Source organism: Caloenas nicobarica, chromosome 3 (genome assembly GCF_036013445.1).
Source record: "Caloenas nicobarica isolate bCalNic1 chromosome 3, bCalNic1.hap1, whole genome shotgun sequence".
Classification (NCBI taxonomy): domain Eukaryota; kingdom Metazoa; phylum Chordata; class Aves; order Columbiformes; family Columbidae; genus Caloenas; species Caloenas nicobarica.
Window position 1 is genome coordinate 3,055,070 of NC_088247.1, and position 19,758 is coordinate 3,074,827.

The 19,758-nt window shown below is 39.3% G+C and overlaps 1 protein-coding gene across 2 annotated transcripts in view; it reads left to right on the forward strand.

Annotated features, from left to right (window-relative positions):
• The window catches only part of MSRA (methionine sulfoxide reductase A), a 302,120-nt gene that overhangs the window by 181,010 nt on the left and 101,352 nt on the right, over positions 1-19,758 (forward strand). For both annotated transcript variants that reach the window (XM_065631686.1, XM_065631687.1), the window contains one exon: positions 5,138-5,242. In XM_065631686.1, coding sequence (XP_065487758.1) covers positions 5,138-5,242 — 105 coding nt within the window. The remainder of the gene's footprint in view (positions 1-5,137; positions 5,243-19,758) is intronic.

Genomic DNA, 19,758 nt, shown 5'->3' on the forward strand with positions numbered 1-19,758 from the left:
ATTGAAGTTACTGGAAATTTAAGAAGAATGGAATAAACAGTAGCCACATGCTAGTGCCGTTGTATACCCGATATATTTTACAATCTCTTCCAAACAGTGGGAAAATCACATTGAAAAATTGAAAAGTAGTCAGGAAACAATGCGTTGCAGAGCAAGAGACTCTCAGAAGGAGCCAAAGGAGCCAAGTTCAGACAAAGGCAGTTGCTTTTTCATGTACAGTGTGGTAGATATTTCACATATATTTTTTCAGCCCTTCCCTGGTCATCTGCCTATGGCCATGACCAGAGAGAAGCTGGAGGTCTCAACTAATTCATTCTTCAGTTTAAAAAAGTAATAAAATAAAAAAAAAAGTCCAGCAGTATCATTAATTAGAAAGATCGATTCAGTTGAAATATTCAGAAAAAAAAAGATAGATAAGGGATGAATTTCTACTTGTCTTTGTCTGCACAGAAAGGTATTTAAATAAATAAGCTTAGGTAAAGATAAAACGTCTCGTCTTTGTTTTTCTTTGCTTGTTTTAAAAATGAGAGGTATTAACAACCTGATGAAGTCACCTTGACTTCTGGTGGATTTTCTATTGGTTGTGTTCTTTGAGTCGAGAGCTGTTACTTTTCTCGGTATAAAACGTGGGCCTGCTCCAGCGAAATTCTCTGCTCTGTGTTAGGCAAGAAGTCAAATAAAATTATCGTGACGGACCTTTCTTAAAAATCTCTAAATCTGTGATGATTTTTTTACTTTGAGCTTGAAAAGGTACAAGTTAAGTAGATGCCCAAAGTGTGAGTTCTCGGTGTGTTAGTGTTGAACCCTTTATTTATTTAACACATAGCTATTTTAGGAAGAAACTGGAAATTTTATTAGCGATAACTACAGCATCATAAAAATTCTGAGGCTAGTTTGAAAAAACAGGTGCTCGAAAGACTTACCACTTTTTCGTGTAATTCTTTTCGTATTCAGCAGGGCCTAGGCTTTAACTAGCAGAAATTATTTTAGCTCCAAAATCAATAAAGTCTGAAATGTGCATCAGCTGATGACCCCCCACCTATTTCTTTAAATTATATTTCAACATTTACTGGATTTAGACTCTTTATTTCAGTGGTTAAAGAGAGGCAAGCCCTTTTTTATTGAAAAAGCAGGGCAGGAGGGAATTTTATAACTTAATATTCCAACGCTGGACTAGTTGGAGATGGAGCCCGCATGTCTTGTAGCTTCTGGATATTCACAGGCGAGGTGCTTCTCAAGCCCTTTGAAGTTGTTCCACTTTGCCGGAAATAATTAAATACTCACTGGAGACAGCAAGTTAAAAAGAATCAGTTCGCTTCTCTAATCCATCAGTTTGGGCGCTCACCTGGGAGGTGATTAAGAAGGTGAAAATCTAAACACTATTAGGAGGAAAAAAATTGAAAAGGAGCACCAAGGTGTCACTTAAATGTCTTTTTCTGTTGCTCTTTACAGGGACATTTTTTTTTGCCAGAGCTTGAATCCCCGCTGAACGAGCTTGCTGTAGTTAATCCGCTGAGAGTGGCTGTGTTTTCTAAGTGGGAAATGGATCCGGGATAAACAGACAATCTGCTGTTGGCACGCAGCCCCCTCCGCCACCGCCGAATAAAGTCTTACCGAGGTTCTTCAATGGCTAAGCCCCTTCTAAAGCTGAAGGAGAGCTGAGCACCACCACTGGAAATCCGATAATGGCACCTATTAGGAAAAAAAAAAAAAAAAGTATTTCGATTTGCACAGTGAACGGCAAATGAAATTATATTTAGCGATTCAATAAATTATTTAAAAAACGTGGTTCAAACTTTGAGCTTTTCTTGGGGGAAGGCTTCTGGAAACGTTCATACTTATTAAAACTTTTGCTGTGGAGTGTTAAAAATCAGCTAATTAAAAGCACAAGGTGAACTGAGGACACCATGACTCTCTGACTTAATATAAATGGACCTTTCATGCAAAGTTCTGAAAGAGGCACTGAGGTGAAGAGCTGAATATCACAGAAAGAAAAACATCTATCACGGATCAGTTTAAATCATGTCAGCTGTTCCCTGTTAGCCTGTTCAATTTCTTGTTAAAAGACAGGCAGTATTTTTTTTGAGAACGGGGGGGTTTGTTGTTTCTCTTTGATTACCGCTTTTCCATTGTAAGAAATCTTACCAAAAAATACTTGATTAGAAATATTTCAATGATTTTTTTACAATACAGAGGAGTGGTTAGCTGGTTTGATGCCTGCTCTTTTCTTTTGTAACGTACCAAATGGATGAAACTCACACTGAAATGTGTTTATTCTGTTTTCCTAGTTGAACTTAAGCCTAATAGAAAAACAGTGAAATAAGAAGGTAAATGAGGAGAGCCTAATTTAAGTTCCCTTTTGCCACTTTGGCCATAGCCAAGTCACATTTGACACTGATGAGCTGGTGGCTTCCACATGCTACTTAGAGTAACCTTGTAGTATCTTTCTATTCCTTGTTATGAGGCATATTGCACCTTTAGAGAGATTCCTCTTGTTCTTTTCCTGTCCCTGATACCATTTTCTCTCTGTGCTTCTTCTGGGAAATCTTGTGGTTAATCTGTCCCACATGGAGCCTTTTACCCATCTGTTTGCTCGTGTGTACCCAGTTGATAGGTGGAGTTTCCACTTAAATTCTTGGGAAGCAGAAGTGCTCATCATAAGTGACTAAGATTGTTCTTAGCACAAATAGCCATTCTGTATTCTGAAAGAAAATCCACTGGATTGTGGAAAGGCTTTGAGGAAAACTAGAGGTGAATCTGATAGGACCAGCAGTGTTCCCTCCTTGCTTTTTCCTCCGAGGATAAATATTGATTTTAAATATGCTTGAGGTTCTAACAGTTTGTTAGCTGCACATCTGAGGATTTTTTTTCTCGAGGTCAGGCTACAGTTCTCAGAGCAGCACCGTTATTTCCTTATTCAGAAGCAAAGAAGAAAGCTGATTCTTTGAACTTTGGGATTAGTCAGAGCAGACAGTGTTGACAAGATGTAATTGCTGCTTCAATCGAGAGGAAAGGTAATGCCTCTGTTGTTTTGAAGTTCTTTAAGAAACTCTCTTGTGATCTAAAGTGAGTCATCTTAGACAAGCAATTTGCTCCTGAGTGATGAGAACCTTTCTTAAAATTCATATTGGCTTAAAAAAAAAAAAAATCAAGTCAGAAGCCACTCCTTAATCTCTTTTTTTGTTATACAATATAGGTTTGCAAGAGCTGGACAAACCACTGTCCGTTTGCTTTCCTTTATCTCAAGTGAGGTCCCAACCTGGGTTTAAGCTAAGGCGAAATCCATGATTTCTACCGGTAGTCCATATTAAACCATGAAATTTGGAGTAAATTCCATCCCTGACCTGAGAGCGCCATCAGTTCCTGCCAGAGGATAGGAAGACCATTTCACTTGACTATCAAGCCAATTATTTCTGACTTGTGCTTTCATTCTGCTAAATGTAGGATCCCTTTCTGCCATCCTACCATCAGAATTTGACTTCAGCTAATGAGTTGCTTCCATGGACTTCGATAGGTGAAGTGAATTGGGCTGTTGTTTGCCTGGCCAGTACCCCGGTGGCCAGGATCGTGTGGCTTTAGCTCCAGCTTACATCAAACTTGGACATTTTTTTGCCTTTTAATCTCAGCAAGGGTATCTCTGTTGTATTGTGAAGCGTACTAGATAAGAACTGATTTGATTTTATCAAAATTTTCATTACTGATATCCCAGATGTGTCCCCTTTCACTCCTCTGCATTCTAGACTAAATTTAAGCCTGGTCTTTTAAATCCCTTTTCACAGCTAGCCTGCCCCTCTGTGCCTCATTTAGGTTTTCTTCATTTCAAGTGCCACATTAACTGTTATAATGCTGTCATGCTTTAATATATCCTAACATCCTTTTTATTTCTTTCTACCTTTTTTTTTTAATTAAAATTTCTCCTACTATTAAATTGGTGTTGCTGCTGAACACTCCTCAGTTACTCATAGACTGATTTTTATTTTTATTTTCCTGTTTGGTGACAGCTAATGCAGAACCCATCACTGGGCCAGGTTCAGCTGGTCGTTGCACTGCATGAAATTCAACAATTCCGTAAATCTCAAGTTTATGCTGGTATAAATGAAATAAAAACCTTGCATAGTGTGATGAAGGAGCTTGTTACGTCCCCACCAAAAGGCAGAGCTGGCTGCCCAGTTTACATGTGCTTAGTTATTCATTATTATGATTTAACTGAAGAATAGGTTATGTCTTTCCCCATTCGCGGATATATTATGACAACAAAAATGCCTGCGTTTATAAATTCTTGATATGTGCTTATGTAGCACTGAGTACAATGGACTTTGACCTTGATTGAGATGTCTGAGCACTCATCAATCTGATTATTAGTTACAACTGAAGAAAATTGTGCAGTCAGATCCTTCACATTTTGTGAAGCTGGGTCTTTCAATAATATGGTGATTGCTTAGACACATAAGGAATGAAAAAATCATGCATATAATGTAACTGAGAACTGGAATTATGTTTTAACGTGCTCTAACACCTGCTAATCTTCCTTGAACTTCATCTGCTGTCATGAAGTTCAGTCCAGGCTCCTTTTGACACTTTTTGAGGCCCACTGGCATTCAGTGGTTTGGATGATCTGAAATAGTTTGAAATTATTTGTGTGATCTTGTGTAAACACATCCTTGAAATTAGGTTTTATAATCAATTATTTCATCTATATCTTACCTCATGGAAACAAAGCCGAGTTTTATACTGCCCAGAAAGCTTAGACATATAGTTTTTTGTATTTTAACGTTGTGTTTAGAATATTTAAAATATTTACTAATTGTCAGTTACAAATTTTTAAGAACTATTCATTTTTTCTCCTGAAAGCTGACAAACTACTGTAATAACATCCCTGTCTTACCTTATTGCCTCTCTGGATAGTTTATTTCTTGATGGCCTTGTCCAAACTAGCTGTCATCTTATAGTTAGCTTGTATATAAAATATTGTATTAAAAGGATTAAGTATAAATGATGGAAAATCAAAATGCCTTTAGGGAAAAAAAAAAAAAAAAGGAAATCAAAGGATTGTGCTTTAAATCTCAATAGAAAAAAACCAGATGTGAACTAGCGCTACTTCTCACTAATGACATCTGATTTTATTTTGTCTTTTAAGGTAAAACTGGCCACGCGGAGGTTGTACGAGTAGTTTATCAGCCGGAAAACATCAGCTTTGAGAAACTGCTCAAGGTCTTCTGGGAGAATCATGACCCGACACAAGGTAGAGTGATGAGTGAGCCAGTATTTAATTATCTTACTAATTACAGCTGGGATAATTAGTGTTTGAGCTGCATGGAAGAGATGAACCTTGAAATCACACTGGAGCTCAAGAATATGATTGCAGACATTTATTGACAGAGAAAGAGAGGAAAAGAGAGAATGAGAGTACAGAAACTCAGAGCACCCCTCCTCCTTTACAGCTGTCTGTGCTGGGAAAATTCCCACAGAGAGGCACAGTAGACAATGGAAACTTTTATTTTTTTTTAGCTTTGATTATGACAATTTTTTCTGTCATGTTATCTTTTGTTTCCTAAATTAAAGCATATTTTTTCATAGTTTTGGAGCTGGTCATTTTATTTGTGCCAAGGACCTTTTATGCTTTATTTTTTTTTTTAAAATATTTTTCAATAGTTTCAGTTAACATCTTTTACAATTAGGAAAAGGGAACAAAAAGAGATAAGAGATGGTGTGGAGAGGCACCAGCAAGAGCATTCCAGCTATTCGCCTTATTCAAACCTTTCGATTTAATTTATCTTTCTTGGAAGAGGCATCGTGATGACATGAGACACATCTGTGCAAACATAAATGGGAAACTGTGTTGTGAAAACATTTCACATATTTATATAGTTTCAATAAACATCATCCTTTCTACCATTTCCCAGAAATATTACACACAGTAACTCATTTCAATATTTTAACAGCTATCATAATTATGCTACTTGTTACTACATCTGGGAGTAAAAAATGCAGATGATACCTTCAAAATGCGGTGCCATCCTGGGAAACGGGAACTCTGAGAAGGATTCAGAGGTTCTTGTGGATAAATGTGAGCCCAGAGCACAATGCAAAGACAAAGTCTATTGCAACTCCTGCCTATATGAAAAGTGAAGCCTTAGTCAGGAGTGTGAAAGCTGAAGTCTCAGTAAAATCTCAGAACATTTAGTGCAGTTCCTATGTTGACATACAAGGAATTATACAGATTGAAGGAGAGACAGAAAAAGGATATAGAGCCTAGAAAACTGGCCTGGTGCTACGAATAAACACATTCAACTAGTTGAAGAGATATAACACTATTATCAAATAATCTTTATGTGAGGAGCAGATACCTCATAGTGAGGTTGACAGCCCAACCACTGGTTAAGCCGTAACAAGTTCAAGTAGCTGGAAGATGAAGTTTGAAAAGTTCCACTTTGCAATAAGATAGTTTCACAGCTCTCAGTGTAATTAAACATTGGAGTCTTTTTCCATCACCGCCCGTTTGAGTCTTTAAGAGGAGTTAATTTATCATTTTACAGGAAATGCTTGATTCAAGCCATGACAAGAAATTTGGCGTCTGTGTGTTAAGCATGGTGGACTATACTGGGATTTGTTGATTTTTGAGTCTCCCTTTTTCAACTTCATTTATAGTTGTGTTCAGAGAAATTTGTCTGCACCATTCTTGAAATACTTGTAGCTCTGCATTAAGACAATGACCATCTTCAAATCATGCTCAGGGCCTTTGTGGTTTGCGTGTAGGGGTCAGGATGGAGGTTTTCTCCCTGTCCTACCAGTGTTTGCTTTTAGATATTTTTTGTTCTTCTTTGGATTGTCAGAGATTGGCCATCACCAGCATCTGGCTTCTTTGTAATGGGCTGGTTGTTTTGACATAGCAGAGAACCCAATTTCTAGATAATTGGTTCATGTGTCTTTTTGGGATTCATCTCAATTGCCAGAGCTGGGAACTAATGGCCAAAACTATGGGATTCTTCACCTTCCAGAGCAGTATGAGGAATGGATTTCTGCTGAAATAATTTGGGCAGCTACCACCTACTCAGTCATGTGCCACGTCTGTAGTCTTGGCTTTGGCCACGTTGGGTTCTGCCTGTGGCACGCGTACCATCGGTCAGTCTCTAAGGGTCTTCAGTGCTTTAGGCTGACAGAGGTTCAGATGCTGAACACAATGGATGAAGCGTAGTAGTTGTGATAAACAAGTCAGATCAGAGGAATTTATGATTCCTTCTGGCTTTAAAACAAAGTAAAATAATGACATTGTGTCTATATTCACCTTGCATTCTCACATAACTGAGGGTGAAAATAATTCCAGTCTGTGCTTTCAGATGAAGGTTGGATGCTGGCAGATGTATGATTCACTCTTTGATTTCTGGCAACTGGGGAAACATCACCTAATTAGCCGGGGCTCAGAGCCACACTAAAGTGGCTGGATTCCTTCTGGGCTGCGAGCTCATATCTCTGCATGACGCTGTGCTCTGTAGGTACGCAAGTCATTCACAACTGTCTCTGGCTTCTATGCAGTACTGCAGTGTAAATACACCCAAGCCTTTATCTAAGCTCGGCTTAGAAGAATTTCCAAATGTTTCTTCTGTAATAATTGGCCAAAAGTGAAAGCATCGCTTTATCCACAGACGACAGCCTGCTTCGAAGACTTTGCATACCCCAGACTTGGACAGGTTGCTTTACCTGTGTATTTTGATGGTTGCTTAATACTAACCTCTGTTCAAGAACTTTGCAGAGCTCATCACATCTCTACCACCTTTCTTGTTTTGAGGAAAACCTGATTTCCCAATTTCCCAATTTCAATTTTCTTTCTTTTATAAGAAAGGGATGGTGTACTTATAGACCCTTTCAAGTTTGAGCAGTTAGCAGTAGAAGATCTTTAAGGTAGAATTGTTGCTTTGCCCTGATTTGTATCTAGTCCTTGCTTTTAGCTTGCTGTGGGAAATGTGGTTTTATGTAAAGATAGTGAAAGTGGGAGTTCTCCCTCTGACCTATGATATTTTTCTCCTTTTCTGAGGCTCAGCTGTGTGCACACAGTAAGTCTTATGTAGCCAGCCCTACGGGAATGCAGGACCCAGTCTGTCAAAGAGAAGTTTTGCACTAAGCAGGTAAATTAGGAAAATTTCTTTTTCGTGAGATTCAGCACACTCTTTGGATGAATCCAGTGTCCCAGCAAATGCTGGACTACTTGAACATAGTGCTCACTTGAAAGTATAAAAGCTTTATCTGTGGCACTGTCTTATCTTTTCTCCAGAACCTGGTTTACAGAATCACAGAATCACAGAATGTTAGGGATTGGAAGGGACCTCAAAAGATCATCTAGTCCAATCCCCCTGCCAGGGCAGGAACACCTAGGTGAGGTTACACAGGAAGGCGTCCAGGCGGGTTTTGAATGTCTGCAGAGAAGGAGAATCCACAACCTCCCTGGGCAGCCTGTTCCAGTGTTCTGTCACCCTCACTGAGAAGAAGTTTCTTCTCATATTTAAGTGGAACCTCTTGTGTTCCAGCTTGAACCCATTACCCCTTGTCTTACTGTTGGTTGTCACCGAGAAGAGCCTGGCTCCATCCTCGTGACACCCACCCTTTATATATTTATAAACATTGATGAGGTCACCCCTCAGTCTCCTCTTCTCCAAGCTAAAGAGACCCAGCTCCCTCAGCCTTTCCTCATAAGGGAGATGCTCCACTCCCTTCATCATCTTCGTGGCTGCGCTGGACTCTCTCCAGCAGTTCCCTGTCCTTCTTGAACTGAGGGGCCCAGAACTGGACACAATATTCCAGATGAGGTCTCACCAGGGCAGAGTAGAGGGGAAGGAGAACCTCTCTCGACCTACTAACCACCCCACTTCTAATACACCCCAGGATGCCATTGGCCTTCTTGGCCACAAGGGCACAGTGCTGGCTCATGATCATCCTGCTGTCCCCAGGACCCCCAGGTCCCTTTCCCCTACACTGCTCTCTAATAGGTCATTCCCCAACCTGTACTGGAACCTGGGGTTGTTCCTGCCCAGATGCAAGACTCTACATTTTCCTTTGTTATATTTCATTAAATTTTTCCCTGCCCAACTCTCCAGCCTGTCCAGATCTCGCTGGATGGCAGCACAGCCCTCTGGTGTGTCAGCCACTCCTCCCAGCTTGGTGTCATCAGCAAACTTGCTGATAGTACACTCAATTCCCTCATCCAAGTCATTGATGAATATATTGAACAGTATTGGTCCCAGAACTGACTCTTGAGGCACTCCACTAGATACAGGCCTCCAACCAGACTCTGCCCCATTGACCACGACTCTCTGGCTTCTCTCCTTCAGCCAGTTTGCAGTCCACCTCACTACCCGATCATCCAGTCTAGTTTAACACCATTTAAGCCCTTCTACTCCCCATTGACTTGTCTAATTGCTCTAATATCACTAAACTTCAAATATGTACATTCTGTTGCAGTTAAAGACCTTTCAAATATCTATCTAGATGGCACCAAGTTGCTCCAGAGTACAGACTGGCAGTGCTATCATTCATTTTTATATGAGGTTATTAATATTGAAAAGTTCCTGCTTTCCAGACTGCTGGACATCCTGCCTTCAAGATGAGACCGACATCTCACTGGATCCAAATTTTCTCTGGGAGGCTCTTGTCTCATGAAGCTCTTGAATTTGAGTATTATACAGAAGTCTATTGAAAAGCAAGAACCTTTGATCAGGTCAAACAGTCTATGAGTTGAAAGAGATTCTCCCAGAGGAGCATCTCCTAAGTGTGGGGCCCTGACAAAGTCCTCCTTGACTATTAATTTAGGCTCTGTTTTATAATTCATTACATTTGGGATACTGAAAAAGCAACAAACAATCCCCTGACTTCTGCCAAGTGACATATGGTTGTCATCTCTGTTCAGCCTCTAATGCACAGATCAGCATTCCTTCTCTCCTAGGAATGATTTGGTCTATAAGAGAATTGCTCCGTATAGCTCTATAAGTGCTTGAGGTTGCTGCTTCTTTGCCATTGATACAGAAAAAGAGAATGAATGGGATACGCTGAAAATAATGCAAAAGAAACTTATGGCTATTTACTTCATACTTAATTTTGTTTTTCTGACGTTTACAGAGGCGTAGGCAGGTTCTGTGTTGCCTTATTTTTGCACTAGATTTTTAAGATACAAGCCCAACTGTCTCCTTAAAATTGCACCCTGGCAATGGTTCTGCTGGCACTTCCATGCTGTCTGTCTACAGGGATGTATCTAGATGGACTTTCAGACCATCAGTTTGTCTGTTTTGTGCCTCATCCTGTAGTTTCATGATTTCTATGAGCTGATCTTTGGGGAAAAGGGCAATTTTCTTCTCTCTCCCTGACCTGTCTGCAGGATACAACCTCTTTCTTTGTGTTGACACTGGCAATCGCAAAGTTCTCTGATCAAGCTGAAAATTAACCCTGCATGAATTGAAGTGAAATGTAATTTTCAGCCAGGACTTAAATTGCCAGAAGCACGACTGCTACTGGGACTACCCTTCTTGGCATCAATGCTGTCCTATAGTGTGTGAGCCAATTGCAAAACCCGACTGTGCTTGTGTTCAGGGAGGAAAATGTCATATTTTATCTCGTCAGAAAGTTTGGCCACTCTTTGTGGGCTATCAGAAGCTATTTCTCCAAACCTTTGGAAAAATCTATCTGATACCAGAGGAATCTGTTTGTCAGAGCACAAATGTGATAGTAATTCTCCTGACCCCATGTGTGGTTATGTCGGAGATTTTAGCCCAGTCCAAGGGAACTTGGAAGAAGGGCTCCTTGTTGCTTTCAATGGCTGTACAGAAGGCAAGCGGAAGATAAAACAAATATTCATCTCTCTTTAAAACATCCCCTTGCCTCCTTTAGCTCTTTTCTCTCTTAAATACAATCCAACACGGATGCTCGTTTTGGCAATTCTGCTCCCCATGTTCGTCAAGAGTAACTAATCCTTCCCAGCCCACAAGAAATAACTTGGGTACAACTACAATTCTTTGGGCTAAGACCCTGTTGTACAAAAATTTCATCCTTTTTCATTGCTTCTTCTGGCTTTTTGAATTAGTGGGAGGAGCTGAGAGGAAGCCAGGACTCCATAGTTTTGGCCGCCTTCCGACAATGGGGCCGAGGGCAAAGGCACCCGTGGCCACCACTGCCCAGGAGCTTCTGGAAATTTCCTTCTAGTCTTATTTATTCTTTGAGTGTGAATATACAAAGAACCCAAGTTCCTAGTAAGTAATCTCATTCCTCTTTTCTGTCATGAGAAACTCCTTATCTTGCCTGTGTTTGTACAGGAAATGTAAGCAGAACTGATATTTTTCCAGCAGTTGAGGACCATCTGTCCTACAACAAACTCATCACCTGCCAGATTCGTTCAGAACATCTCTTAGTCCATCTGTCTTGTGTACCCACGATAAAGAAGAGACGTACGAGCCGTTTCTCCTCCCTGTGACCTTCCAAACAGTTTGGCATTTAGCCTTAGTGCTGATACATGAATTCTCCAGATTAATATCTGTTTTTCATTGTGCTGACCCATTTTAGTTGCAGAGGGTATATTTATTTCTCACCAGTTTTGAAGGACTGTACTTTTTTTAGGCATTGCATAAGAAATCTATCATCTGCAAATAATTAAAATTAGACACTAGAAATGACATTGTATTGCTAATGAGCAGATGTGTCTACTTATACCAGTGGAAGAACAGCTGTACACATAAAAAACCCGCTACAACGACCCTAAACCAGCATTATGCATTCTGCTACAGGCCTGTAACTTCATTTAGAGATTAAAGGGAAAAAAGCAATCTCTCATGTAAAATATAACCATTTTTGATTTTTTTTTTGCTTTACATTTCTGTAACTCTCTTCCCTTTATTATTTGAATGAAATCTGCAAGTCTCAGATTAAAGCACAGAGCACCTTTGTCTTGTATTTCAAATGTTATTAAGAGTCCTGATGGTTTCAGCATTATTACAAGGTGTAACAAAAAGCAGTAGAAATACAAAATCTATTGTCACCAAACATATTAAATATATTCAAAACAGAATTACCAACCCCTTAGGGAGCCATTCTTGGTCCAATACTCTTCAATATTTTCATTAATGACTTGGAGGATATAGTGGAGAGGATGCTAATTAAATCTGTGGTAAAGACATTGCTAGGAGGCTCTTGGAGGAAAGGAATAGAATACAGCTCTGTGTTGATAAATTAAAAAAGCCGTGGAAATCGATATGCTGAGACACAATAAAGATAAATATACATTGGTTCGTGCAGGTTTGAATAATCAACAATAGAAATACGCGTTGAGTTGTTTGATAAGAGACAATGTCTTCTATTGCCTTTGGGTTCTTCTAATTCCTGCTCTTGCCAATGAAATCTCAGTGGTGGGACGTAGTTGACCGACGTCTGGCCATCCCACTAGCAATCAATTTAGTGGTGCCTTGACCATAACCATCTTGTAAATACCTGTGGTCTATACTTTTTGCAAAGTAGCAAATAGAGTCTTTGCCAATGGAAAAAAAACAATATTGCCTTTTGAGAATGCAACTTCATTCCTTTCATGAACTGAAATGCCTAATGTTATGTTGCTCCTGTTCTTTGTCATTTCTCTAGAACTAAATATGCATTAAAAATAAATGTATTATTAGGCCGCTTTACGTCCCCAGGAATTTTAGCTGTCACGGCCTAATTTGCATATTAGATGCTTTTTATCCATATAAATTAGAGTAGACTTTTTCTGACCTACATTTCCAGTTTGGGAGATGTTGTTTTTCCGTATCACAGTGAGAAGCTGAGATTTGACTCTGCATCTTTTTTAATGAAGGGGATTATTAGCCAGAGCAGTGGTTGCTGAGATGGCTGAATAGTTTGCGTTATGAAGCGAGTGGTGCTGAATCAATTCTGGCTCAAGGGCAAAAATCCTTCTGGGCTCTGATTTCTCCTTACTTTTAAACTACTTTTAGCTTATTTATTTCATATGTGGCAATGATGTGTTAACCGGTTCTCCAGAACTTCTGAAAATTATCTTTCAGTTTTGCTACAGTCAGTAATAAAGTGGTTCCCTGAAGATGAGAAAAGCCATGACATCCGTCTTTTGTGCCATAGAAGATGATACTGTGACTCATGCTGTGGGAAACATGAACCCCCCCACTCACCTGAAGGAATTCCTTTTCTTCATAATGCCTGTATCTGCTAAAAACAACTTTGGAAAATGCATTTATTCTATTACAGTCATCCTTTGGATCTCTTCAGAGTTATTTTGTAATTATAGCATAGCTGTGTTTGTAATTCAGGAGGGGGAGAGGATGGGATAGGATAAGAGGTAATGGCTCTAAACTGAAAGAGGGGAGATTTAGAGTAGATATAAGGAAGAAATTCTTCACCATGAGGGTGGTGAGACACTGGAACAGGCTAAGCAGAGAGGTGGTGGATGTTCCATACCTGGAAATGTTCAAGGGCAGGTTGGACAGGGCTCTGAGCAACCTGGTCTGGTTGAAGGTGTCCCTGCCCATGGCAGGAGGTTGGACTAGTTGGTCCCTAAGGTCCCTTTCAATCCAAACACTCAGAATCATGGTGTGAATTTTGAGGTTGTCCTGTGCAGGGACAGGAGTTGGACTCGATGATCCTCGTGGGTCCCTTCCAGCTCATTACATTTTAGGATTCATTTTAATTCAGGTTTTTGATTTTTAACTGCTGAAGGAAAAGCTGGACTTCTCAATAGTTAGGACTGTCTTCAGTAGCTTTCAAATATCCATGAAGTCCAAATATCTGTGGGTGTGTGGTATGAATAACAGCAGCTGGATTTGCATTTGTATTTATCGAATTAGAAAAGAGCAACCCCAGATGGCCTTTTTTCTGCAGACTTTTTTGATGGACTGTTCCTAATCTTTATACAAGGAACGCAATAGACAAAGTCAAAACAAAGTAGTACCAAATATTCTTTTCTTCTTCAAATAACCCACTAGTGAATTTACTGTACTTGGGTCTAGATATCTAAGGCACTGAAGCATGGCATCATTAATCATAGTTTATGGTGATTATTAGTAGGCTTTTAATCTTTGTTTTCATGTATAATTAGGTACAAGAGGTCAAAGCCGACTGTATTCTAAACAACAATATTTTCAGTGAATGGCTGTTTTTCTCTGCCTGCAATTTGCTCTTGCATATTTATAAGAGCATACTCGTCTGTGTTTTGAGAGAGCAGGGTCCCATGAGTTTATCTGCTGATAAAAGCAAATGACAACACCGTTATTTTTATTATCACTAATTATTTTTATTACTATTGCAATAACACCTGGTGGATCATAGTAGGTTTAGATTAATAGTGTTAACACCTGCCTAAATTTAGGCAAGACATTAGCGAGCAACAGATAAATGAAGAGAAAGGAGAAGGCACATAAAGAAAACAATAACAAATTTGTGTGATTCCATAGCTGAGCTCTATGTAGTACCTGATCTGAATTTCTGTGTTTCTTAATTATATTTTATCACAAGATCAGTAGTTGTCTAGCTTTTTGTAAGCATCACAAGACAACTACTCCATGAAGAAAAGAGGCAATGAAAACTCAAATCAGATATCTAAACAGAAACGTCTTTCACCTCAGCAGATCCTCTGGTGCATTCTGCCAGTCTTCCAGTTATGCTTTAGAAAATTTGGGGCTCCCCTAGACCCTTTGTCATGTCCTCCAGTCTCTTCCAGACATCTCTGCTCAATGCGTTTATTTGGTTTTGAAGACTACCAAGATCTTCAAGACTATCAAGATCTTTGGTCGGATTTCTCTGACCAGCGTAGACATGTCAGGTGCGGTAAAGACTGAGATAAACCCACCTAAATGTAGGTGTTTCCATAGGGATGGAGTGTCTCGGCTCCCACAGTTTTCAGTGAAGATCTAGTCAACGTGGTTGACTCACCCCAAATTAGGCACCTATGTTTGGTCAGCTTTTGATTGCCTAAACCTGGAAGCTTAGTTCCAGCTTCACCAATAAATACTTCTAAAAGGTTTCACTCCCATCCTATGTTCATCCAGTCTCTGACAGATTTTTAAGACGAGGCACCTCTCAAAGGTCCTATTGTCCGTTTCTGACAGAAAAAGTCTAAAAACTTGTCTAAAATTAACCTTTAACTTTCTGGGCTGCAAGCATACATTTCCAGGAATCTTAAGGAACTAAATAATTTGTAATGTCGTTGTCCTTGGAGATACTCAGAACTGGACCAGACAAGGCCCTGGACAACCCGCTGTAGCTGCTGATGTTTTGAGGAGCAATGTTGGACTGGAGACCTCCACAAGTCCCTTCCAACCCCATCAAATCCATGATTCTGTTGTAGTGTCAAAGCTACACCAGAAAACCTGTATTCTGGTGGGTTTACGAAGGTTAAAGACCAGACATTAAAAACATTGCTGTAGCCATGGTGTTCTAAGTACATGTGCAAGTCAGAATTTATAGGGAAACTATTTCCTGTCTTGATCCCAAAGCAAATGGGGAAAACCAAAACTATAGTTTTCTTCTTAACACTGAAAACCTTGTATATTGACAGCTTTGTAAACCTTTTAGTCTATTGACAGTATAATTATAAAGTTTTCTTTAATATGTACAAGCTCATTAATGTATTGTAACCATCTGAGAAAAACTCTCTTATATTTCATTTATCCGTCCTGCACCCCAGCACCTTGAAAATCATCAAGAACTCTCAATCCACAGCAGTGCAACTATCTTCTTTTCTATTAACATTTTTCTCCTTTAATCATAGGCTATAAAGAGTTTTACTTTCCCTTGGCAACTTTAAAGCTGTATAGATGTAATCATTACAGTGAGTGATGACATCAAGCCAGGGTGACATGGTGCAATTGATTTTTACTAAATAATTATATGATGAGCTGGAAGAAGGAGTTTTATTAGTCTTAACTTAGCAAGGATTGATTGGGGAAAAGAAAATGACCAATTGGTATATGAGGTTTCTGCAGGGATAAGAAAATAAGTGACAGCTGCAGAAAAGTCTATAAATCACAGAAAAAAAATATGATAAAAATAAGACCTATGAACTGCCCTTTAAAATTTCACTGGGTGGCATAGAAAACTCCAGCAGACCGTAGTCATTTATCTCCATTATGCTTGGGATCCTCTGAGAATAGCAAGGTTGACGAATGATGCCATTACATTTTTTTATTATTTTTAAATGGAGAGAAGACAAGGAATATTGTTTAAGTATTACTTGCAAGTCATTGGAGGGTTGAGTCTTCAAAAGAAATCCCTGATTTGGCCAATAAAATAAAGTATGTTTTACTTTAGCCTTCTGTAGGTAATATATTCAAAAATCACTGTTTTGAAACAAATCGGCTTGTTTGCAGTTAGTTCTCCATTTCTGGTGAAAAAAAAAATGTATGGTACTGGGAAATATGTGCTTTTTGGTTTTTTTGTTTGTTTTTTTTGTTTGTTTGTTTTGGTTTGTTTGGTTTTTTTTTTTAAATATTTTTAATTATTTTTTATTAATGCTGTGGATATTCCTATTTCTTATTGACTTCAAGATATTCTGGAGTTAGACTGGATGCACAAAGACCTACCCAAGGTGCATCTCATCAGAAACTCAAACTCTTTAAAGGGGCAACTCTTTGCCCCAACCAAGAAGACACTGAAACTATGAAGGAAAAAGCACTGACCAGCTGAATAGAAGCAGGGATAATTCCATATATTCTAGTTATTCAGATGGAAGGAGAACTAGTATTTACCACTTTGACGCCAAAGAATATGGGAAAGACCAAATTAAGTCATTTCTACCCAAGCGCATCAGAAGATATCATTGTTGGTAAGAGAGCTTTTCAGACCCATTTCTTTGATTGTTATCTACATTTGGGCAAATAATAGTTTTTCCAGTGGCAATGTGTTTGTGTTGCATGGCAATTTTAATCTGAGAATTACTCCTTTTGGAGGATCTGGGAGACCATCACAGCTCCCTGTCCTTTCCATCTACCATCCTGTGGCCACGAATTTCTGCTTCGCATAAGTCAGAACAAGCACTGAGCTTTTTAGGGCATTTTTTGATTAATTGGTGTTTTGGTCTCTGCTGACGCAGAGAGGAAATTTTACGTTCTCTAGAGCGGTCCAGGCTGAGAACCACTGAGGTGCTTTGGTCAGCCAAAGTGAAACTCCTAAATATGATCCATGGCCAAAATCTCAACACATTTAGAGCTCCAGATGCCCTCATCCTCCCTGGTTCTCCAGAGACAAGAGCTTACTGGCCAGTGCTCACACAGGCGCTGTGCTTTGGCTTTATGCTCTTTGGCACCATGCAGCTGAATCGAAAACCACATATTTCTGTATCTTGCCAGAGGTGTGGAAGTTCCATGCTTTTCTATCAGTTCTAAAATCACCTTCTCTATCTAAACATCTCTTTGATGAGAGATTTTTAAGGCTGTTCTTGGCATTGCAACTGATTTTCCTTGTCTTGGGTATCGACAGCAAATGCCGGCCTCTTGACTCCAGGGTGTATTTGTTCCTGTTACTGATGGATGTGTCCCTGATCACCCGTGCACGGAGTCAGATATTTGCCTTTTTGCCAGGTACTGTCTTGCACCACTGACATCACTAAAGCATGGCCAGATGAAACCGCGTGATCTTGCAAACCCTGAGCTGGCCAAGAGGATTCTGATGTCAGAATCCTGGAGGACCTGACGTGGAGGTCAAGGATTTGCCTCCTCTCTGAACCTTAGGATCATAGAATCATAGGATCAATTCAGTTAGAAGAGACCTTCAAGATCATCGAGTCCAACCATAACCTAGCTCAAACACTAAACCATGTCTCTAAGAACCTCGTCTAAATGCCTTTTAAACACCTCCAGGGATGGTGATTCCACCACTGCCCTGGGCAGCCTGTTCCAATGCCTGACAGCCCTTTCCAGGAAGAGTTTTTTCCTAATATCCAATCTAAACATCCCCTGACACAACTTGAGGCCATGAGATACAAATCAGATGAGTCACCTAGACTTTGGCTTCCTCCAAATCATGGCAGGGGCATTGGGTAGCCCTTGAAAGTCAACCTGGTTGTCTCTAGTTATAGAGATTCTGGTCAACACTGGGAACGAGTCAACTGGGAACTTGTGACAAAGTGGATCAAGTCTGATGCTATGTGTAAGAGGACGTTCTGCTTTCAGGCCTCCAGAGGCTTTTCTTCAGAATACCTGTTGGTGAGAATTGGGCTTGAGATCACTCAAAGTGTATCTACTGGTCATTACAGCTGCAGAGAAAGCTTTTTCTGTGTTATTTCACTCTTTCATTGCAAAGTTTCTGAAAGAGTTGGTGAAGGCCTTTCTTCCTGCCAGAGACCTCATTCCTCAGTGTTAATAATTTATTTTTTAACATCTTCAAGAAGCAACCTGATTATCATCTCAGCCTGGAATGAAAAAGTTCATGCCCTACTTACAGATTTCACCATACATTATATCCTTGAGGAAAAAAGCTATCTCCTAGATCTACCCTAAATTCTGTCCCCAAATTGGCAGGTTTTGCATAGAGAGTGACTTTAAGACATCCTGTGGAAGAACAGTTGTAGGCAATCAGCATTTCCTTGCCTAGAAGACCCAGATGCTCTGAAGATGTAAAGCTGAAGTTCTGTAGGAATTATTCCTTCTTTCAGTAGTGAAGATTAAGACAAACCTGATTCACTGGTTTGACTTGGAATTAAAGCAAAATCATACGCACCTCTTAAAAATGGAGTTTGGCACAGTTGAAAAACATGTCAGAATAATCATAAAATTCTTTGCAAAGAGTTTTTATGGGACATCTGATCCTGAAATGCATCCATTAGCGATAATAAATATTGCTTTAATCCATCCAATCTATAATGTCAAGAGCTTTATTCATTTTTCTGTGAAAATGTAACAAAGATAGTGGTCATTCAAAGTACTTCCGAATCTCAATGTTTTTTTAAATTTCTGATTGCAATTTGCAATAGGTACTGGATTTGAAGGGTGTTTAACATATGAGTTTAGGTTAAGTCCTATTTAATCATGTGGAATGATGTAGGCAAGGTGAATGACTTGAAGCCCGTGGAGATTATTTGTGGTTTTAATTGTATTACTATAAAATTAGAAGAAATTTCTTGACTTCAGTGGAACCTTTCTGGTGCACCAAAGATCAGAAGTTGGTTCTTCGTCTCGGCAGAAAGCTTTTATGGAGTCTAATGTGCATCCAGTGTAGCTAGAATCAATGGCAGCAATGTAGACTTTTCGTTTAGCAGTACGTAATACCTTCCAATATGTATAGCATCATTATTAAATTAATTATTTGTATTTTTCTAATTCTTATCTGAAGACTAACGTGTATAACTGTGGTGTTATGTTAACAGAGGGAGACAGAATGTTATGTCAGACAAAATAAGGAAGACATTTCAGCAAAGGAATGAAAGTTAACTAAGGTGACGTGGGATTTTTGGATAGCCAAGCAGAAGTAATTTTTTATTCAGCAGACCTTCTTTCAGACGAAGACAAGATTGTTAAGCTCGGTCATCCTACCACAGTTGTTTAGTAAATTGAATTTCTTACCTTATTTGCTACTCATTGAGTTAGTGAATCTCAACAGGTAAGTCTTGCCAGAGGGTTCTAAAAATTCAGTGATGGACCCTTCAGAAATAAGTTTGTACATGTGAAGTACATTACAAATAACAGCAACAGTGGCAAGTGATTGTTTCTATGCACATGGAATTTGTTTTATTTTATTATCTTGTAGTCTTTGTGGGTTAGATAATGTATTAGCTGCTTATTGTGGGAG